At 36.9% G+C, this 25,037-nt stretch overlaps 1 protein-coding gene across 1 annotated transcript in view; it reads right to left on the bottom strand.

Moving 5' to 3' along the window:
- The window catches only part of vav3 (vav guanine nucleotide exchange factor 3), a 90,357-nt gene that overhangs the window by 35,232 nt on the left and 30,088 nt on the right, over positions 1-25,037 (bottom strand). The window contains exons 3-12 of the mRNA XM_079805812.1: positions 13,495-13,553; positions 13,159-13,224; positions 10,381-10,489; positions 10,195-10,287; positions 8,997-9,065; positions 8,802-8,905; positions 8,619-8,718; positions 8,181-8,276; positions 2,077-2,145; positions 1,090-1,176 (exon numbers count right to left, since the gene is read on the bottom strand). Coding sequence (XP_079661938.1) covers positions 1,090-1,176; positions 2,077-2,145; positions 8,181-8,276; positions 8,619-8,718; positions 8,802-8,905; positions 8,997-9,065; positions 10,195-10,287; positions 10,381-10,489; positions 13,159-13,224; positions 13,495-13,553 — 852 coding nt within the window. The remainder of the gene's footprint in view (positions 1-1,089; positions 1,177-2,076; positions 2,146-8,180; positions 8,277-8,618; positions 8,719-8,801; positions 8,906-8,996; positions 9,066-10,194; positions 10,288-10,380; positions 10,490-13,158; positions 13,225-13,494; positions 13,554-25,037) is intronic.

Raw genomic sequence — 25,037 nt, forward strand, 5'->3', positions numbered from 1 at the left:
TAACTTACAGTAGCATTTTTTTTCCCAGCAAGTAAGAGTGTAGCATGAATAAAGAAGCACACAGCCTTTCAACAGAGTGAGCTGAAGAAACATTTAAATACACTTTCCTGAATAAGTTGCACTGCGAAGTGTGAATCATGTTAGCAAATTGATTTGTTTCAATGGTTAATAATTCGCTGATTCATTTTAATGGTCTTAGTGTTCCCAGAAATTGATTGCATACATTTCATGCATTTTTATTGGAGTGAAATTATAAATGGAGTGAAAAAAAAAAAAAAAAATATATATATATATATATATATATATATATATATATATATATATATATATATATATATATATATATATATATAGTATGTGTGTCTGTCATGTGACACTGAATACTGGAGTAATGGCTGCTGAAAATCCAGCTTTCCATGACAGAAATAAATTACATTTTAAAATATTTTACAACAGAAACCAGTTTATTTAAATTGTAATAATATTTCACAGTATTGCTGTTTTTACTGTATTTTTGATCAAATAAATGTAGCTTTGGTGAGATTAAGACACTACTTTCAAAAACATTAAACAACCTCAATGTTTCCAATGTTTTGACTGGTACTGTATATAGTAAATATTAAATCAATTATATTATGTAATACTAAACTTGGACAATATCATGAAATAACAATGTCTGAAATAACTTAGTTATCTAATCATTAAAGTGATTCAAACTTAAGGTTCTTAAAATTAAACTTTGATAAAACTTCTACAAATGAATCTGAATTCATTTAGTTAAAATATATTATTATTGTTTAAAAAAAAAAAAGCACGTACACCGATTAAAGATGACCTCAGTGAAATAAAATGTTGTTTCAGAGGCTGTAGACTCTTGCATGAGGTACACAATGGGGATCTTCTTCTGAAAAAACTTGTAAGCTTGATCTATTTGGTGTTGAGTGTAAATGATCTGGACCCAGTGAGTCTTTTTAGCTGTAGCTGTAGCTAGATACTTTATCAAAAGTGTAGTTTGACAACAGTAGTTTCCCCAACTCTGCTTTTTAAATGATAGCCTGCGATTTATATGAAGTGTGTGATTTAGCTCACAAGGTTTTCTATAGATTTCTGGTACTGGTCGATGTCTCGTAGAGTCTCGATGTCTCTCTTCACCTCGTTGACATACTGGGCCAGATCCTGAGGAGATGGAAACACAAACAAAACACCTTACCATTCAGCATGCTTAGACTTTGAACTGGGTATAAACAAGGAAATATTTCTATCCGTGAGCTAAAAATAATTATATTTCCTCCCCAGCTTCCTTATTGACAATGTCGCCCCATGTGATGTTTTCAAGGGACTCATTTCCGTCTAAAAATGCTAAATAAGATTTAGCGTCTGAAAGGCGAGGCTTATTTGACAAATCTCATTGCGCGTTCCCGTTCCCGTGAGTGGAGTTTAGCGACTCATTCATCATCGTGTATCTAGAATAATCAGAGAGTGGGGGGGTTGCTCGTGCCCGCTGCTCGCCCACCGTGAGGATCTTTAAGGGGAGCACTTGAGGAGGTTAACCGCGTTAGCCCGATACCCCAATCAATGCTAAGTGGCTAATTTATCCAAATGAAATCATCACAGCCCTCGGTGCAATCTGCACAATCTTCTCAGCTGGATTTGCCTCAATTAGCGGACGGTTACCTGTCAAGATGCATTCGGCACCATCTTGATCATGTCTGAGTCAAGAGGGCCACACTGATTTTCAACAGAAGCTTTTCTTACGAAAAAGTTGATGTACGCCCATGCAAAATAAATCGCTGTAAGAGAATGGAATTTGTCACTGTTGTCATTTCAAATTGAAAAAGGCCTCAAATATCACAGAGAGATGGGTGATTAAAAGCCTGTTGGTATAAATTATGCAATGATGGGGAGCTAAATGTGTGTATGAGAGCATATAACAGTCGGGTGAGGACTGTGGGAAGCCTCGTTTGTCTTTTTATGGTTCAAATGAGTCCTCGCTGTTGCAGACTTCTCAGTGGAATACTACCCAGATCTCAAAGCAACAGGCAGCTTATGGAAAGGACATTTATATACTCAACCCACCTTCATGGCGTCCAGCGCTTGCCGTAAATTACTCTTGTCTGCGGAATCATGGGTGTGTTTCACCAGCTCCTGTCAGGAAGGAAGAAAGATATGAGACGGTGTTCACGGCCCGTGTCTCAGTGTCTTATTATCACCAGATGATGATGAACACAGCAGACAGTCAGATGTACAGGAGCGAAGCCAAGCCGGAGGACATCTGTCACTTTCGCACACTCTCATAACTCCTACTTATAACCGTGCAAATTGTTTACCAACAATAGAAAGAACATTTAGTTATAAGCCTTCTAAAATGTAACAACATTCGGCAACCCTTTAGGTTCAGGTCACACTAAAGTAGAATTTATTTGATTTTACATGTGTGTGTTCGTCAATCCCTGCTCCGTTAAAAAGCGAGTGACTCTGATACAATTTTTAAAAAAAAGATTATGTAGCAAGCACGAGAATACAATTATAATACAAACACATACAGCGTGGCATGTCACACACACACACACACACAAACTGAAATAATATCCCAAACTGTATCGCGGGTTCAAGAATTGAAATGAGAAGCAAAAGGTTTTTGTGGGGTTGAAATTGCCTTCCTGCTCCGGGATGAAGTAAACAAGACATCTGGGCCAGTCTGTAGGATAAGGGAGGCTGCTATGAATGTCCTTTACTCAGGTCTGATAAATGGCTTCCTTTTGGCCTAAGAGATATATTGCCATCCTGCACAAGCCAAATCCCCTGCGTCAGTCAAGCTGAACCTGCGCATTATTATCAGCAGAAAGACGGACATCACCTTATTTTTCATTCTCACTTCCTTCTGCCCTCACACAGCGAAAGAGAGAGATAGAGAGAGAGACAGAAAGGAGGTATGACACTAACACGGAGATTACTGCAGAAATAAAAATGCAGCCAATCTCTTATCCAAACGTTTGCAGAATTCCAGGTGAATATCATTCAAACGTGATTTCACAGAGAAGCATCGCACTATTGTAAAGTCTGGCCCACTTGCACCTTTTTATGTCAAGCAATTGCCCAAATTATGCTCCAAATTTGTTGCAACATTCGCTCATGACCATCATCTGGTTGCTTTGTTTCTGTCAACCAATGCAAAAAAATATTACCACTTTATATTTATTGGCTTAGATGTATGGAAGCTTGTTTCCCCCACAGAAGACACAATTGCGTGATATAAAGTAGCAATTGCGATTTCATAACTAAAAATTCTGACTTTTGTTTTCTCACAATTCTGACTTTATAACTCGCAATTCTGACTTTATATCTCACAATTCTGACTTTATATCTCACAATTCTGATGTTATATCTCACAATTCTGACTTTATATCTCACAATTCTGATGTTATATCTCACAATTCTGACTTTATATCTCACAATTCTGATGTTATATCTCACAATTCTGACTTTATATCTCACAATTCTGATGTTATAACTCGCAATTCTGACTTTATATCTCACAATTCTGACTATATCTCACAATTCTGACTTTATATCACACAATTCGGACTTTATAACTCGCAATTCTGACTTTATATCTCACAATTCGGACTTTATATCACACAATTCGGACTTTATAACTCGCAATTATGACTTTATATCTCACAATTCTGATGTTATATCTCACAATTCTGACTTTATATCACACAATTCTGACTTTATATCCCGCAATTCTGACTTTATAACTCGCAATTCTGACTTTATATCTCACAATTCTGACTTTATATCTCACAATTCTGATGTTATATCTCACAATTCTGACTTTATATCTCACAATTCTGATGTTATATCTCACAATTCTGACTTTATATCTCACAATTCTGATGTTATATCTCACAATTCTGACTTTATATCTCACAATTCTGATGTTATATCTCACAATTCTGACTTTATATCTCACAATTCTGACTTTATAACTCGCATTTCTGACTTTATATCTCACAATTCTGACTATATCTCACAATTCTGACTTTATATCACACAATTCGGACTTTATATCTCACAATTCGGACTTTATATCACACAATTCGGACTTTATATCACACAATTCGGACTTTATATCTCACAATTCTGATGTTATATCTCACAATTCTGACTTTATATCCCGCAATTCTGACTTTATATCAGAATTATGACTTTATATCTCACAATTATGACTTTATATCTCTCAATTATGACTTTATATCTCTCAATTATGACTTTATTTCACACAATTATGACTTTATATCTCACAATTATGACTTTATATATCACAATTCTGATGTTATATCTCACAATTCTGACTTTATATCACACAATTATGACTTTATATCTCACAATTCTGATGTTATATCTCACAATTATGACTTTATATCACAATTCTGATGTTATATCTCACAATTCTGACTTTATATCCCGCAACTATGACTTCACAATTCTGACTTTATATCTCACAATTATGACTTTATATCTCTCAATTATGACTTTATTTCACACAATTATGACTATATCTCGCAATTATGACTTTATATCTCTCAATTATGACTTTATTTCACACAATTATGACTATATCTCGCAATTATGACTTTATATCTCGCAATTATGACTTTATATCACAATTCTGACTTTATATCTCACAATTATGAATTTATATAACAATTATGACTTTATATCACGCAATTCTGACTTTATAACTCGCAATTCTGACTTTATATCTCACAATTCTGACTTTATATCTCACAATTCTGACTTTATATGTCGCAATTATGACTTTATATCTTGCAATTCTGACTTTATAACTCGCAATTCTGACTTTATATCTCACAATTCTGACTTTTTATGTCGCAATTATGACTTTATATCTTGCAATTCTGACTTTATATCTCACAATTCTGATGTTATATCTCACAATTCTGACTTTATATCACAATTCTGACTTTATATCACACAATTCGGACTTTATATCTCACAATTCGGACTTTATATCTCACAATTTTTTGTAAAATGTAAACTCACAATTGTGAGATAAAAAGTTGCAATTATCTTTTAAAATGTTTATTCTGTGGCAGAAACAAGCTTCCATATAGATGGAACCATTAGATGGAACAATTTCTTAAAAGCATAACTTTTTATGTATATATCATGTATATGTATATTTTACGAACATTACTAACATTACTTAACTTCTTTGCACGGTTACAGAAAAAATCTGATTTTCCAAAATCAAATTTCAATCTGAACATACAGTACCATTCAAAAGTTTGCGGTTGGTAAGATTTATTTCATGTTCTTAAAAGAAGTCTATTCTGCTCACAATGCTGAAACATTGTTATAATTTAAAATAACTACATTTTAAAATGTAATATATTCTTGTGATGGCAAAGCTGAATTTTCAGCATCATTACTCTAGTCATCAGTGTCACGTGATCCTTCAGAAATCATTCTAATATACTGATTTGCTGCTTAAGAAACATTTCTTATTATCATAAATGTTGAAAACAATTGTGCTGCTTAAAGGATTAGTTCACCCAAAAATAAAAAATTAGCCCATGATTTACTCACCCTCAAGTCATCCTAGGTGTATATGACATTCTTCTTTCAGACGAATAAAATCTGAGTTATATTACAAAAGTCCAGGCTAATCCAAGCTTTATAATTGCAGTAATAGTTGCTCTGTTTTTGAAGTCCATAAAAAATGCATCTGTGCGTCAAATAACTGCTCCACGCGGCTCTGGGGTGTTAATAACGCCTTCAGAAGCGAATCGATGCGTTTGTGCAAGAAAAATATCCATATTTAAAACTTTATCAATTAAAGTTTCGGCCGACCTCCTTCCGTGTTCAATTTATGGAAAAAGTGTTGAATACTCTGCCGATCGAAAGACTAACGCGACCAGGTAAGCTCGTCATGACGTCACGTACGTATCCTGAGTTTCACTTTCAACTTTCAACACTTTTCCACGGAAGGCGATCGGCTGGAACTTTACTGGATAAAGTTTTAAATATGGATATTTTTCTAACACAAACGCATCGATTCGCTTCAGAAGGCCTCTATTAACACCCTGGAGCTGCGTGGAGCACGTTGGACAGGTGCATTTTTTATCGACTTCAAAAACAAAGCAACTATTACTGCAATTATAAAGCTTCGATTAGCCTGAACTTTATTAATATAACTCTGATTATATTCGTCTGAAAGAAGAATGTCATATACACCTAGGATGACTTGAGGGTGAGTAAATCATCTAATTTTCATTTTTGGGTGAACTATCCCTTTAAAATATTTTTGTTCTGTGATCAACTTTTTGTAGCTATGTAAAAATCTACTCTCACATTTGATCGGTTTAAGAATTAATTTCTTTAAAAAAAATAACCTTCCTGAGCTGTTTTAGAGTTTGAAAAAAAAGTTAATGATCATTTTGGAGTAAATGAAGAAGAACTATTTATTTAATTTGAATATTTAAACATTATAATATTTAATAATAGATTATTCATGAATTATTTTCAATATAACTCATTCTGTAAAGCTGGTTCACTCTTTCTCTCACTGGCCAAGGCTTTCTCCAGCAGAGCAAAGAGCAAAGAAAGACAGTCTGTCACACGCTAGCCTGCTCTCCAGAGGGGCAGCAGACAGACAGACGCTCTATCTGCACACACACACGCACACACACACACACGTTCCCTACACCCACAGCTGGCCAGATGGGCAGGGAGGTGAACTGAGCTGTGGACAGCCATGCAGGCATGCTAAGTAGACGCTTGCACACGAACACACACACACAGAAAACACCTTCGCTGTTCTGTCCGCTGAGAGCCAAAAGGTTCCTGCAACAGCAGGAGGATCGTGGTGGCTCACGCTATGCACATCTCCCTCTTTCTGCACTTTTCTTTTTCTCCCTCGCCTTCGTTCACATTTATTTCTAAATCCCTTCATAGCTGGGTCATGCAGTAGACCTAACGTGTGATGGACAGAGACACACTATGAAATATTCATGGCTGGCTGCGTGAGATGTTTGTGGAATATGGCCAGACCAAACATACACAACTGGATAAAGCTGCTGCCTCTCCATTATGTGGATTATACTGCCTCTACTGGAGGATTGTGGAATATATTATACTGCCCCTACTGGTGGATTTAGTTAATGGATTATGCTGCTTCTCTGTGAAGACGGACACCACTGCCCCTAGAGGACATTAGCAGTAAATCACTCATTTAAAGACTACATGAAACAAAAACGTACCCTATTTCTTTGATCCAGGCACATTAATCAGTGTTTGTTTTGATAAATGCTTTATGATAAACTATCAAAATCAAAATAATATTAATAATAATAATATTAACATCTTTCTCCACCTCTGAAATGACCTTCCTTCTATCAAAAGCAATTTCTGATGGGCTCAGAAAATATTAATAGCAATATATTTATTGTTTATTCTATATAGTAATAATCTTAAACTATGCCAAAATATAACCAAAATATAAAAAAAAAATCTATATTTTTTATTTTTATATTGCCATATTCTCTTTAATTCTAGTTGGAGGTTTATATAATATATATATATATATATATATATATATATATATATATATATATATATATATATAACATATATATATATTAGTTAGTAGTATTTATAAGTGAGTTAGTAAGTTAAACTAAACAAATGAAAATAGGACAACTAGCTGAAATAAAAGAAGTTTTTAATATATATATTGGATTTTACTTCATGCTTTAGTTATGTTTTAGTTTTATCTATGCTATAGTGTGTGTGTGTGTGTGTGTGTGTGTGTGTGTGTGTGTGTGTGTGTGTGTGTGTGTGTGTGTGTGTGTGTGTGTGTGTGTGTGTGTGTGTGCGTGTGCGTGTGCGTGTGCGTGTGTGTGTGTGTGCGCGCGTGTGTGCGTGTGTGTGTGTGTGCGTGTGTGTGTCAATAGCCAAACATGTTTAATTGTTCCAATCATGTGTGTGTCCATAGCCTAACATGTTTAATTGTTCCAATCAAATGCAAATGAATAAAATATGCAAAATATGTCAACATAGACATTATGCATTTTATGCTTTAAAGTACTTATTGGAGACGCGGGTAAAACATGGTGGTGTAGGAGTAAGAATACAGCAAAATCCTTTCAAACCTGTAGAAGCAGATGATACTTCAGAACTCTCTGCATCGGAACAACTAGTAGATCTCTCAGAGTAAACTTCCCATTGTTGGCTCGTTTGGAACATAACTGAAAATAATAAACAAAAAACAATTATGTGACTTTTCTGTAGAAAAATTAAAACAAAATTACAATAAAAAGTTCTGAAATGTTCTGTACTATTCTCAACCACCAGGTGGCAGTGTCTAACAGCAAATCAATTCTACAAGTTCAGTTTTGGTAGTGAAAAAGAAAAACTACTACTTTCATAAATCATTTCTTCCCACATTGCTGTACAAAGGGTCTAAATGATGTCACTTACTGAGTGTTAGATACAGTCAGTTAATTTTACATCTAATAGTTCTCACAACAAAGATTTGTGGTACCGTATTCATGGAAAGTTTTCATGAACCCAGTCTGACAATGCCTTACCTCTAACATCTGTCTGACGTCCTCTCTGTTCTTACAGATGTCATCCAAACACGCAATGGCTGATTCTACGTGACTGCAGTATTTCCCATACAGAACTAATCTATGATACAGGAAAACAGACACGTGTGAGACGAGGAAGGAGAGTTTCATTTCTTAAATAGCTAAAGAGAATAAACTGATCACCTTTCTTTGTATTTGATAAAAATCTGGTGCAGGTTACTGGCGTTATGCAGAACCACTGAATCCTGAATCTCCCTCAGAAGACTTGTGTGCACTTTCACAAGATCCTGTTGCAATGTAGAACATGAAAATATGAGGCAATGACACACAGATCCAAGCTCAAATCTGTCCTCCATTAGAGAAGGTTGTGTGACTCACTGGTATATTGATGAACACTTTTTCGATATCCACACCAGAGAGTGACTGTCCCAGAGGCTTCATAAAGAACTGAAAATAATAATGAAGTATAAAGATCAAGAAGATGATTTGGCTAAAGCTAATGCACAATAAATATTATATTGCAATATAATGAATCTTTGACCCATCAAGGAAAACTACTATGCTTTTATTATACTATAACTACAATGGAAATGTTGCATATTCATAGTAAGATTTTAAATAAATAAAACAGTACAAATATATTGCAATATAATGATTCTTTGAACCATTGTAGAAATGTATTATGGTTTTACTATAGTATCTATAACAAAACTGTGCAGTTTCATACTAAGATTTAAAATAAAGGGAAATTTACCATGATTTTATTATACTGTAGTAACTATTTAAAATCAACCAATAAAAACAAGAAAAAAGCTATAATGGAATATAATGATTTTTGAACCATCGTGGAAATTTACATTTTATTATATAATTACAGAAATGTGTATTTTCATACTAAGATGTAAAATAAATGAAAATTTACCATGGTTTAAAAATAAATAAATCACAATAATAAGAATAAAATACTTTTATAAATATTATATACACTTTTTATATACTTTTATAAGTATAAAATACTTATTTAAACTATGTTAGCATTGGTCATAGTTCATAAATGTGTCTAAGCTACAATTTTTAGTAGTTTAAAGCATAGATTATTTTCAGAATTGTTCTGTCATTTTAATTTCTTTAATAAATAACAATAATAATGATAAATAACATTTTATAATTTAAAATCTCTTCATTTTATGTTATCATTAGTTATACTTTATAAATGTGTTTAAAGCTACTATTTTTACTAGTTTCAAAAGCATAGAATTTTTTCATTTTTCTGTCATTTTAATTTCTTTAATTTTATGATAATTGTGGCTTACAGCAAGTCATCAGCCAGTTACAATTGTAACAATAACTGTAGTGTATATGGTAGTTTGGCAGCAACTAGGTAACATGGTATGGTAAGTTACATTTATCTAAACATGGTAAAAAAAAATATTCATCCATTGTTCTACCTGTGGTTACTATGGTCTTAATAAAAATACCAAAGTTAATTATGTTTTCCATTACATTTAGCAGACACTTGGCAGATCTCACACATTACATTAATGGGTCTGACTGTGCAGTTATAAAAATGCCTCACTTTCTCTATGGAGTCCAGCGTCTCTGTGTATTTCTCCTCAGTCTGTTTGATTTCCATTAGACAGCAGCTCCTGATGTCCGTCTCGGCCTGTTTCTGTAATTACACCAGAAAGAGAGAGAGCGAGAGAGCATTTATGACCCGCAACCCTAAAAATGTTTCCTTGTAAAAGCATTTTGGTTAGCTCACCTGTGGTTGTACCAACTCAACCTTCATCAGGTCTTCATACACCTCTCCACCCTCATCATCATCATACACACAGTCATAGAGATCTTCCTCGTCTTCAACACCATTTTCACTGAGACACAGACCAACAACATTCAGTGATTCTCCAAAGGTACATAAACTTTTCGGTTGCAAACATAAGACTACAGTCAGATAGAGTTGGTTTGAAGAAAGCAAAGAAATATAGATGGACGATGCAACAGAAAACCCCTTAAGAGGACAGCGCAATGTGTTCTAATGCTTTAGCTTATCTGATATATGGAGAAAAATACCTCTTCTCGAAATTGCACCTGAGGGGTTTAAAACGATAATGTTTCCCTAGTCTAAATTAAACACACGGTTTTCAGCTACAGCAAAAGAGACATTATAGCTGAGTCAGGCCTTAAAATCACTCAGATATGTTCTCCAGATGGGTACAAAAGAGAATGAAACTGTTGATCTCTTTTCCTAACCATTTGTGTAGTTTGAATCTATTACGAAACGCCTTCAAGGAAAACTCTCTTTCTGACAGGGACAAAATCGTACTGGCACATCGCCCTCCAGGGAAAAGCACTCAGCAAACACGTTTCATATGAACAAACCATCACATGAGGAAAACAACCCTCTGCTAGAGGGCCTCGTGCGTGTGTGTGTGTGGTTAAGAAACAGATGTGATAATGTTGAGCCAAAACATAGTGACAGCAACATCAATATTTGCTACGCATAATATCATATCCTCAAACATGTCATATGAGGAGAGCAGACATTTCTGCTACGTGTTGCTAAACTATACGGCCCGTTACTCCGAAAATCTTTTATTTCATCAGAAGCAGTGCTGTGGTCATTAACTAAAACTAAAACTAGCAGACAGTCAGATTACAATTTTATGAAAAACAAAAATCCCATACATAGTCACGTTAAAGGAACACTCCACTATTTTTGAAAATAGGCTCATTTTCCAACTCCCCTAGAGTTAAACAATTGAGCTTTACCGTTTTCGAATCCATTCAGCCGATCTCTGAGTCTGGCGGTAGCACTTTTAGCATAGCTTAGCATAGATCATTGAATCTGCTTAGACTGTTAGCATCTGGAGTTTAGAGTTTATATCTCACAATGTGGACTTTATAACTCACAATTGCAAATTCTGACTATTCTTCCAATTCTCAGTTTATATCACGCGATTCTGACTTTTTTTCTCGCAATTACAAGTTTGTATCTCTCGATTCTAACTTTATTTCTTGCAATTCTGAGTTTAAATATAGCAATTCAGAGATTGAGAGAAAAAAGTCAGACAAACATTTGGCCACGGCCAGCCGAATGTTTGCTTGGTAAAGTTTTAAATATGGATATTTTTCCTACACAAACGCGTCTATTCGCTTCAGAAGGCCTTTATTAACACCCCGGAGCCGCGTGGAGCACGTTATTTGACGGACAGATGCACTTTTTATGGACTTCAAAAACAGAGCAACTATTAATCAAATTCTAATGCTTGGATTAGCCTGAACTTTTGTAAAACTCAGATTTTATTCGTCTGAAAGAAGAATGTCATATACATCTAGGATGACTTGAGGGTGAATAAATTATGGGCTAATTTTCATTTTTGGGTGAACTATCCCTTTAAGAAAGGTAATCACGACTTTTTGTCACAATTCTGACTTTATATATCAAAAAATGTTCTTGCAACTGCGAGTTCATAACTCGCAATTCAGGCTTTTTGTCTCAGAATTTTTAGATATAGGGCCATATTTTAATGATCAGAGCGCATGGTCTAGAGCGCATGGTGCAGGTGCACTTAGGGCGTGTCAAAAAAACACCTTTGCTAGTTTAACGGCGGGAAAAAAACGGTTGGCATCCCAGGTCCAAAAGGGTTGTACCTATTCTCTTAATCAGCCATGGTGTGTGTTCTGGGCGTAACGTGCAAGAAACCAATCAGAGTCTCATCATCCTTTCCTTTTAAAAGCCAGTTGCACTTGCACCATGGCGGATTCGCTATTTACATGGCGGAATTTGCGAGCGTTTCTCCAGAGAGGAATCCTTTTATTGTTAATATTTAAAAATGTTTGTGTGCTGGTGCTATATCTGCTTGTCGTCCCTGTGAGTGTAAGTGAGTTGTGCACTCGTCTATAGGCCATTATTACTATGGCATATATTTTTTAGAGTAGTTGCAATATACATATATTTAGATAACACAAAAAATACTTCAGATCAGGTTTTTGCTGGTCAATGGAGCAGTCGTTTTCAGTTGCCTAAAAATAGCAAAGCGCCAACAATGGCCAGACCAGCACGCCCATGGGCGCACAGATGGGCACGAATGCATTTGCTACTTAAACAACGCGACGCTGGACGTGAAAATGATAACTGCGTCGGGCTGAAACTAGCAAAAAACACTTGCGTCGTACTTGGCGTCACATTGCGTCGGGTGTATGATAGGGCTGTTAGACTCACAATTGCAAGTTATAAAGTTATATCACATTGCTTGTGAGATATAAAGTCTAAATTGAGAGATAATTACCTGTGGAAAAAGCTTCCATAACGACCATAATTTTTAACACATATCTGAGGATATCTACAGGAGGACAGTATGTGTGTGGCACACATTATGCCATGACTCAACATGTTAACATCAACCTAAGTACTCCTGTGTGCTCCAGCCTGAGGCTCCTATATCTCTCCAAACAGATACCGTACAGTGAGCTGGAGGTTAAAATATCATCTTGTTTCTGCAGAGGAAGACAAGCAATGTAAGAAAAATATATAACTCACTCTATCAAATCCTCTAGATGATTATAAATATCTTCATCCTCAACACTCTCTTCTGTGGGAAATGGCCTAGAATAGAGAGAGAGAGAGAGAGAGAGAGAGAGAGAGAGAGAGAGAGAGAGAGAGAGAGAGAGAGAGAGAGAGAGAGAGAGAGAGAGAGAGAGAGAGACATAGAGAGAGAGAGAGAGAGAGAGAGAGAGAGAGAGAGAGAGAGAGAGAGAGAGAGAGAGAGAGAGAGAGAGAGAGAGAGAGAGAGAGAGAGAGAGAGAGAAAAAATATGCATTAAATGCATTAATAGTTCAAATTGTTAATTTCTTCTTTTTTTAATATACTGTATACCTTATTCCAGTCTGCTGTGCAATGTGTGTATGAGAGAGTTTGGACAGTGTGTCCATAACCTAAGAGAAAAAGACAATAAAAATGCTCATTATCTGTTAAGTCAGGGATAATATACAATCAGACAGTCATCATTGCAACTACACTACTACTTATTAAACATCATTAAACAAATATTAATATAATAAAGTGTGTTTGCGTGCGTGTGTGCGTGCGTGCGTGTGTTTGTGTTTCCTGGTACACACATAATGGGGACACAATGTCCCCACAAAGATGACAATATTGACATGTTTTAGTCCCCATGAGGACAATAGCTTATAAATCAGACTAAGTGATGCAAAAATGCAGAAAGTTTTCTGTGATGGGTAGGGTTAGTGTAGGTGGATAGTAGATACAGTTTGTACAGCATAAAAGTCATTATGTCTATGGGAAGTCCCCATAAAAAATTAAAATATGTGTGTGTGTGTGTGTGTGTGTGTGTGTGTGTGTGTGTGTGTGTGTGTGTGGCCATTTACATGCATTAAAATATGAACAGGCCTTTTATTTAAAACCTTATTATTATATAAAAACCCTGTATTATATAATTTAATTTGTTTGTAAATGTTATACATATATAATGACAAATAATGTTACCTAAAAAACACACAATCTCCAAGACAGAAATACAAGCAGTGCAACATTAGGCCCAGTAGGGGTCAGTGTGCATCAACATTTCAATGCCGTTCAGGTTTACATGTACAATGAAATGACATGAAAAGTATGAAAGATTCATCATTATCTTTTGTGCTCTACACGATCACCAAGAGTGTTCACCTCTCTGATCTTCCACAGAGCCTCTGAATAATCATGGAGCTATTCATATCATTTGATTCAACACATTAAAGCCAGATTTTACCATCAGGTCACGCACATTTATTGCACAGGTGTGCATTCAAAAGCAAGCATGGTTAAACAAATATGAAAACGTAAAAAATTTAACTTGTTATATTGCATAATTTGCAGGTGTATTTAAGAGATTTCCAAATCTATGGTGAGCACATGGGTGGTTTGAGCATTAACCCGTAGGAGCTGGGGAAGAAGTGTTCAGAAATCAATTCCAATCAGGCCAGCTCAGCTGAACTCTGTGTGCATGACAACTGAATTACATTACAAATACAGAGCACAGACTGAGTCAACTGCCAATCCATGCACACTACTCTGACCGCTTTGCTGAGAGACAGAGAGAGAAAGATGCTCATCCTGTCTTTCAAGATTCAGTCTTGCAAAGAGATCTGATCCAATGCATTTGATCTTATCTGACATGTTGGAGGGAAATAATTTATCTGCATTGTAGGAGGTAGAACGGATCAGTCAGTTTGGCCTTTTGGGAATGAATGTGTTGGGTTTGCAATTTTCTGGGGCAACCTAAAACCCTTGACTGTAAGGACCTCGTAGTTCCCATAATCAATGTTTTAATTTTCACAATTTTCTTTCTTCATCGGAACACAAAAGGAGAAGTTTAACAGAGTGCTGATACTGTTCTTTGCATACAATGAAAGTGACCTTTAAAGCTCAGAAAATTACAAAAAGAACCATAACTATATTCCATATGGGCTTTTATGGTTTTAATGGTGAAATCTTGTTTGTTTGTTTTTTAGACAGCCCCATTCACTTTCATTGCATGCAAAAGAGCAGCGTAACATCCTGTCTAACATTTCTTTTTGTGTTTTATGGGGGAAAAAAACATACAGGTTTGGAACAAGTCAATGATAAATGTGTTTTTCTTCAAAAGCAAAAACTCTTGATTTGCTGTAACCTCACTAACCCAAAAGTACATGTTGGCGGAATATGAAGCTGGCTGGCTGTCTATCTGTTTATTCGTATCATACACCAGCGTATGCTGTGTTTGGGAAATCTCAGCTGGGATTTCCACCCTCCCACCCTCATATCAGCACCTCGCTATATTGTAACACATCAAAACGGAAATTACATGATTTGTATTCAGGCCTGTCACATAAGTTCCACCTGGTTTGGCAGTAAACATGCTGTAAATGTATGCGTTTCAAAGATCCTGGATTCAGACACATCAGCGCTGATAAAAGACACACATGAAAACACAGGAAATTATAATACAGTTAAAAGAGATTAATGGTTTGTCTGGCTTCCTGTTCTGTACACTACGGCTCAGACAAATGGAGAAAATCTCAAAGGTGCAAGTGTTCATTCTGTATAAGGATAACAACGTTCACTGAGTCTCTTAAAAAAAAATGTCACAGCACAGAACAGAACAGAACAGGAAGACCAAATATGGAGCTGGTGCACACTAAGCAAAGGTTACTTTCACTTTCAGGAGGTAACAGACCATCAGGCCATGTCTCGTCATTGCAAAAAATAGCACAGAGCTTTTTATATATGACACAAAATTTAAACCTTTCTAAGTGTTCTAGGGAAAAATTTAGTGCATGACATGCTGTATTTAGAAAAGGGAAGGTGCATTGAGAGTTAAAGACAACTGGGAAAAAAAGATTTACAAAACATAGAAAGAAAAACCCCTTTATTTCCAAGATCTGATTGTATCATAAAGGCTTACATAACAGGCTGAAAGAGAGGAAAGGGTGGAAACAGTCTCTAACAGGTGGCGTGCTTCAAAGACCCCCTGTGAACCCAGCAAAAGCGAGCCAGGGGTGGATCCATGACCTTAGACTTGTTTCCTAAGGATTCCAACAACAGTGGGAATGTTTCTCTCTTTATGAATGTTGAGAGGCTTGCCTCCGAAAAATATTGTTTCTGTTTCTTCTAAAAGTGTGCAGAGATGAAAGTTTTCAGGTTGGCTTGTAGATGCATATTCACTGAAGTGACAGCAATAAGATTTCGGTATGACTCCTAAGTGTGCTCAGTGAGCCTGCTTGAGTCTAGTTTCATATTCTACAAAAACCACTGTGGCCTTTCTCCTATCCATAATTCAATACACACACAAAAAAGCGAAATGAGAAAAAAATAAGAGATTTTTTTCACAGAACTTGTTAAATAATCAGGTCAAAACAGCTTGAAACAACAAACTATGTTAGTTTGAGAACAAAAATGTATAATTAAATATTATATAATTAATATAATATATAAATTAGAATATTTATATATAAAAATGTATATATAATTAGTTTATATAAATTAGCGTATACTAATATATATGGGTGGGATATATCAGGCAGCAAGTAAAACACGTTTTCCTCAAAGTTGATAGAAGCAGAAGTTGTGTTAGAAGCAGGAAAAATGGATAAGCATAAGGATTTGAGAGAGTTTGACAAGGGCCGAATTGTGATGGCTAGACGACTGGGTCAGAGCATCTCCAAAACTGCAGCTCTTGTGGGGTGTTCCCGGTCTGCAGTGGTCAGTATCTATCAAAAGTGGTCCAAGGAAGGAACAGTGGTGAACCGGCGACAGGGTCATGGGCGGCCATGGCTCAGTGATGCACACGGGGAGCAAAGACGTGCTACTGTAGCTCAAATTGCTCAAGAAGTTAAAGTTGGTTCTGATAGAAAGGTGTCAGAATACACAGTGCATCGCAGTTTGTTGCGTATGGGGCTGCATAGCCGCAAACCAGTCAGGGGGCCCATGCTGACCCCTGTCCACCACCGAAAGTGCCAACAGTGGGCATGTGAGCATCAGAACTGGGCCACGGAGCAATAGAAAAAGGTATATATACAGTATAGTCATTGGAAAATCTTCCTCACAATGGCAGATTTTCTGATGCAAGTTAAACAAAGTTGACTGCAAGTTGAAGAACAACTCTGCACAATGTAATTAACACACATTAGGGAACCGCAGTCTCTGCTGTAGAATCACAGGCACCAGGTCCAGGGACTTCCAGGGAGATCCAAGTTTACTGGTGTTTTTAAAAACCATCTGATTAAAATGTACATATGTCAGCCTCTTGCCAGTGAAAGGAGGTGGTTAACCTTTGGAAAATGTGGATTGTCAACATCAGAAAGTCTGTTATTTTATTATATTAGGACATTATTTGGGACGTGTCTAAATACAGCTTGATTTGTGTGACCATTATTTTCTAGCTGTAAACATTAAATAAACATCTATTTAAAACAAAGCTTGTTTAAAACTAGCTACATTTCAAAAGCAAATTGCACACTATTTGTTGAAAGCGCCACCCATATTATCTCCCATCTATCATCAAACTGCAAGAGCATGTTTCCTGTCTGCCTCATCTTGTCTTTATCGGTCTCATCTATCCCCTGTCCTTTAATGTCTCAAGTACAGAGCATGACACAGATAAACTAATCAGATAGATGGCATCACGTCCACATTCAAGGTCACTGGCAAGATCTATTCAAATACACGCAGGTGTACACACACACACCAGATCCACAAGCACAAACAGTTTCATATTTACTGGACAATCAAATAATATGCAAATATTTAAAAAGGTTAACTTCTGGCAGGTGCGAGTTCGGTTATATGCAGTTGTCACTCCCGTAAATAACTTAACTGTGTGTGTACGAAACCGTATTAATAGGGACTCAAACATACAGAACTGACAACCATATATGTTTGCAAGTAAAAACCCTTAAAAAATTATAATCTAGAAAGACTTGGCAAAATGCTGTTTTATCATACAAAATGGAGTATAAGAATGTCAAGTCAACCTTTCAAAAGTATGCGTAACGATACAAAATCAAAAGAATCAGTATCTTTCAGACATAGGCCTAAAGGTTTTGCAATGGTTGTGACTTTACAGAGGCTTGAAATATTATATATTATATGCTTTTCCTTATCAATATATACCGAAACCGGTGTCTACATTCACCATGTTACAGGTCAAAGCTTTATTTTATAATCTAGTCCAATAATAATACTCCAATACCATGCTCACTGCATTCTGATTCATAATAAAATAACGCATAAAATAATGAATAATTTTCATTGTTTTATATATTTCATTTACATTTATGCATTTGGCAGACGACTTACATTGCATTCAAGGTACACATTATACATTATGTCAGTTCTTGCTTTCCCTGGGAATCAAACCCATGACATTGGCGTTGCTAGCACCACGCTCAACTGTTTGAGCTACAGGAATGCTCAAATATATTTGGCACTTTGTGTTTGTAATAGTGCTGTCAAATCGATTAATCGTGATTAATCGCATCTAACATAAAAGTTTGTAAATATATAATATCTATGTGTGTGTAGTATATGTACATATATATACACACACACACACATTTACAAACTTATGTTAGATGCGATTAATCGTGATTAATCAATTTGACAGTTATTAATTTATACCAAATGATTGTATTTATGATGTAAAATGATGTATTAAAGCATTTCACATAAAAACACATGCCACAGAGAAAGTTAGCATGAATATTTAAAACTAGTCTCCAAAACTCACATCAGTTTGAGAGTAAAAATGCTGTAAAAAAAACTCTCTGTCTAATCCCTGCTGATATTCTCCACAATGACTCTGTACTGTAATTTTGCAGTCAGAAGGAGTGAATGTTTAATTATGAGCTTCAATCAGATGTTCAAATCCCCCAGCAGCCTTTGTGGTCTATTTCTGTGCCTCTGTCTAAAAGCAGACAAGCGTTGTCTCGTATAGACTCAACTGAAAGTCCATTATGGTTTGCAGACTTTTATATCCACTCTCTTATCTCTCCCTCTTTGTGGTTTTCCTGCAGGCTCGTTCCTGAAGCGTTCCTTACTTTTAGATTCCAGATCAGTGATTATGGATCACTGGAGCTTAATATAATGTCATTCACAGATCTCAGAGGACATCTGACTGACATCGGTAGGCTACAGAAGCTGCTTAATGGGTCCCACGACTGTCAGGGTGATATCTAACATGACAATGGAATGAATTTTTAATTCAGTTACATTTTTCCATTTTTATGCAGATTAATTATTCATTTTACTCATCTGTGCTTTCATGGATGTACCGTATAATTAAAGCAGAGCTCAGACCCAGTACAATACTGCCTTATAAATAAAACCACAGCAGAATACACTTACAGATGTTTTAACTTGAAGAACGACATGATCAGCCAGAATGAGATGACTGAAAATGAACAGCTCCATTTGCATATTTAAAAACACTCCTTCATTTATAGCTCTTCAGGCCATAAACAGAGAGTCAGCTATCATCCATACCTGTTGTCCTCAAATCCTGTGTACTGAAAGCTCCAATTCTATTCTTAAAAAAATACATCTGATTTCAACAAAAACACTCATCTGAAGGAATAATGAAGAAGCTATAACATTAAGCGAGTACGAAATGAAAATGTTTCAATCTTCACACAGCTCTTATATACAGTACAACAACATTATTCTGATTGGAGCTTTAGCTTTAATTTCTACATTTCCATAACATAATTTATTTCACACCAACATAATACATTTTTCTGCATCTGCCAGAGTGTGGGCCGGCTTTAGATATCGCAGCTCTACTTCCTGCTCTCTACTGCGCAGACTCCGGTCCCGAGGTCACTACTGCGCAGACCCTGTCTCAAATCAGAGCAAGATGTCAGCGGCGCCATATTCTGGCCTCCAGCGGCTTCAATTTTCTTCAGCGGAAGAGAATGAAGTCGCGCCATCCATACTTTTTTACGGTCTATGGTCCGACCTCCTCCGTTCTCACGGTCCCTCTGCCTCACTGCTTTCCACATACGACATACGACTTTTGTCACATGCTGTTTTTCACCTACTATATAGTAGGGAAGTATGCAATTTTGAATGCAGCCACTGACTTCATTTGAACCTTTTTTTTTTTAATCAGTGAACCAATTGATCCAGTTCATACAGACTCAAGAAATTATTCACAAATCTGATTTGTCAGTTGATCCAGTTCACACATTGCACTGAACTAGGGCTGCACAATATATCGAAATATCGCAAATATACATATCGCAATATGCATATTGCAAGGGCACGCAATATCTGAATGATTTTAATAGGATACTTCAACATTGTCTTGTTACACACTCAAACTGTCAATGTTTTTTTTTCCCAGAACACATGCTTTCTTTTCCCAGAAAGAATGTGAAACACATAAATGATATCATTCTGTTTTTAAATATTTTTTTTATTATAATTTAAATAGATTTTACACACTTAAAGCAATATCATATTGATTATTGTAAACTGAACTGGCTGCATCCGAAATCGCATACTCTCTTGAGGAGGTACTTATTTTGAATAAGTTTACTTCATGAGTCATAACCACTAAAAAAATGTGTTCCAGACGTTCTACACAGGGGCGTAACTACAGACAGTGCAGGCAGTGCATCCGCACTGGGGCCCGTGCGGCCGGTGGGGCCCGTGACGAACGCGGGCCCAGCCCACATCGCAAGCGGGGCCCTGGCGATGAAGTGTCAGTGTGACAGGATGCGCCAGTACCTTGGGTTCGCGGGGGCTCGAGCACCCTCGGGAAAAAAGGCTTCATATTCTCCATTCATTTTAACCAATAATAAAAACGATTGCAGCTTTCAGACACGACTTTCATCTCGTTGTATAGTTAATTTGAGGCCGTTTCTATTGCGTTATTTTAATGACAAATGCGAGGGCATTAACGCGCATCCATATTACGAATCTCTCCGCTCTCTAGCAGAAAATCGACGTGCGCTCTCAAATGTCTCACGGCTCTGCTCTTGCTCGCATATTACGTGTGCGTGCTCAAACTGTGTAGCTACTGTGCACTCGTGAATCTATTGCTCTTTCTCTAGAATTTTCTTCTATCCTGGATTTAATGTTGCCAGAAACTTTAGACCACCAGATTTTTCACGATTGACTGATAAAATAAATAACACAGTAAGCTACCTATATAAATTATACGGACTTCACCTTTGCTTCCTTTGAAATCTGATTTTAGTCAGCCAGTTCTCTAGTTATTTTATTGTTTAATAGGCCTAGTTATTTTTGAGTTAAGTGCTTATGATAAATGTGTTTAATGAATTATTTATTTAGTGAACTAGTACTATCAGATCACCAGATCTACTGTGTGGGCACTGGACACGCACTGGCAGAAACATCGGCGCCTATGCGTTGTGAAATTAAATGCGCTGAATTTAAAATCACACGTCACCGCTCACTACACCCCGAAATGTGCCCTTTGCCTTGGTGTTTTATCGAGAGAAAAAAAGACAGTAGCACTAGCAAGCAAACGTAGGCTATAGAAATACGTCTGTCTGACCACTACAACAGGGACATAGGATTTACATTTCCTGCACAACTACTGTCATTCAGGGCCTGTTTTAAAGCAGAAATTGCTCAGCAGTCCTCAATCCACCAACTTGCCAAGATGTTGAGTGTTGATCATCACTCCATAACTTCCTCCTATGGTGAGGTATGCACAGCCCTGCTATTATTTTTGACATTACCTGTGTCAGTGGCAGCAGCCGAGCGCTCCTTCTCCAAATTAAAACTGATAAAGACTTATCTGAGGAGCAGCATGAGTCAGGAGAGGTTGAGTGGGCTGGCTATATTATCAATTGAGCGCATCAGAGCTTGTGAAATGGACATTAAGGACATTGTTGATGATTTTGCTCAGCGAAAGGCTCGTCGGACGCAACTCAAATAGGTGACAGTACAGTACAGTACAGATGCTTTTTTAAAGGATTTGGCGTATCTTATTAGCTGCCATGCCCCCATTTAAAAGGCTGTTCTTGTTTTAGGGCTGTTTCATTGTGTATATATGTGTGTATGATTTTAAATTGTGTGTGTGTGTTTAAGTTTATTTAACACATGAAGTAATACACAGCTGTACAAATTTCCTGTCAGGGATGACACAATAAAGTTACTTATAAAGCTAGCCAGATTTTGGGACATCATTTGGGACTTATTTGGTGTTGATACGTTTTTCGGACCTCTTTTGTCTCATTTAGTCTCTTGCCTCTCGTAGAGGAGTGCAGTTGCTGCGTTTCCTGGGGTAACTGTGTTAAAAATGCCAAAAAGGTTGCGGTAATTTCAAAACCATAGTGCTGATTTGGTACATCTGGCTTCTGCGGCCAGGCGCAAACAGCACAGCCACTGTAGCATGTGTTGGAGAGAGGTGTACGCAAAGATAACTGTTCAACTAAATATAAGAAACTGATAAGTGTTGGTCTAAATGAAGTACGTTAGGCACACAAATTTGCATATATTCCCTTCTAGAGCGCAGTGTGTGTGTGTGTTTGTATGTGCTTCATAAATGTGCAGACCAGGGGTCCCGTCGTAATAACCTGCACTGGGGCCCATCATTACTAAGTTACGCCACTGGTTCTACATTTGCCATTTGACCAACCAGCATCAGTTGCTTCGCTTCACTGCCGTTCACAAATCCTCTCCCATGGCCTCATGGGATAGTAAAGTGTCCATTGTATGCACACTTCAGGATCCTGCTGGAAGTAGTAGGTCACCCGGGTACTTTTTGCCTACTCTTTTACGAGTGCTGTGGATTCGGATGTAACAAGGTATGTTCAACAAACTTGAATAAATAAATAAACAAACTGAGAGTAAAAACGCACACTCATAATAAAACGTAAACAAAACACAACATAAAGTCCAGGCCTGGCTCTCTCTCTTCCGTCACTGTCGTCGCTCCTCCTTTTATGCCTTTTATGCTCGATCGCTCCCAGGTGGTTGGTCCCAGTATAGGTCACAAACCCCACCCCTTCATGTATTCTAATGGACGCAAGACAAACTAAACAATCAAATTACACTTCATATAATTTGTTCTACATTTGCAAATTGACCAACCAGCATCAGTTGCTTCGCAAATCCTCTCCAATGGCCTCATGGGATAGTAAAGTGTCTTCAGGATCTCGCAGGTCATCCAGGTACTTTTTGCCTACTCTTTTATAAGTACTGTGGATTCAGACATGCGTCTTTTGACACATGCTGTTTTTCACCTAAAATATAGTAGGGAAGTATGCAATTTCGGATGCAGCCACTGACTTCTTTTGAACCATTTTTTTTATCAGTGAACCAGTTGATCCAGTTCATACAGAATCAAGAAATGATTCACAAATCTGACTGATTTGTTAACAAATTAAAGTTCTTACTGACTCAGTGATCATGTGCACATTTGTTCTCAAGTTCAACAGGTCGAAAAGGGGACTATTATTAGTGAATGACATCTTGAGATTTTATCATACAAGTCATGTGGACTACTTTTATCCAGATTTTAGTCATTTTTTGGAACTTAGCCATTATGACCTGTGTTAAGATTCATCTTTTTTACTTTTTGTTCCACAGAATAAATAAAAACGATTGTTTGTCTTCTTTTTCATAATGATACTATTCCCAGCAGTTCAGAACAGAACATTAGAACATCTGCAGATCGATTCCTTAGCCGGACAAAAACAAACTTCATGAACAGGATGAAATTTACTTCCTGGCCTTTACAACTGTGTTTGCAATATCACCATTTTGGCAAGTTCATCCTAAACTCTACGCCAATGTTCTAGGAGGTGAAAACAACACTGCACAGACAGAACCAGTGCTCACGTGGCAACATATTCACAACAAGTCCTGAGTAATATTTCGCTGAAAACCCCAATGCTAACACTGATGTGAGCCAGGTGGATCCAACTCGAGAGGAAACAGCTGCTATTATGACCTACATAATCATCTCAGCTCATTGCTGTATTTCTTTTTAATGAAAATGTATAATTTTCTTGTGATGTAAATCAATCTAATTTAAACAGCACACTATTATATGAGACAGTATATGGCGGTTATCTAAGGGAACCTCACGAAGCCAAGATCTTTATCACAATATGAAAATGATAACATATCAACTGCATTTTCTGCATTTATGTTTCACAACCAAATGAAACTCCATACAGCTTCTCCCGCACCCACACACTGCCCACACAGCCGAGAGAATTAGTCCTCCTGTGCCCTGAGGAATCATCCTTCAGGAACAAAAATAGGACCGTTATTTGAGTATGCAGAGCAAGTGGAATTTCAACTGAATGTCGTGATGGCGAGATGGAATCGTAACAGTGGTGTACAATCTGTCATGTTTTCACTTCTGTTTTTATGACATCACTATGCTTTCAAGAAACATTAGTTCTCAGCTTCTTCAGCCAGTGTTAACCCTGGATTACTGGTCCAAAGTCGCTGACTGACCTCCATGCCTCGCATAATATGCATGTTTTATTTGCAGTTGAAACTTTCCATTGACAAGCGTTAACTTCCTTGAAGGCGGGTACTCTGTTGAAGTTTAAAACTATTGGATACATCGCTAATGTTTGGTCGTGACGTATGTCATCTCAAACCATGGCTGAATCCGAAATCGCCCCCTATACCCTTAAATAATACACTATTTGAGGGGACAGCCATTTGTAGTGGTGTCCGAAACCATAGTGGACGTCATCGAGTGCACTCATTCTATCCCACATTGCACCGCAATAATGAGTGTACAGCCTGTTCACACAGCGCCTGTCCGAATTCACTCACTCGTTTTCATTCACTCCTTCAAGTGAACTGTATTAGTGGACTAAAGTATGGAATAGTTGTTATTGCGGTGCAATGTGGGATAGAATAAGTGCTCTCAATAACCTCCACTA

Source organism: Gobio gobio (assembly GCF_949357685.1).
Source record: "Gobio gobio genome assembly, chromosome: 23".
Classification (NCBI taxonomy): Eukaryota; Metazoa; Chordata; class Actinopteri; order Cypriniformes; family Gobionidae; genus Gobio; species Gobio gobio.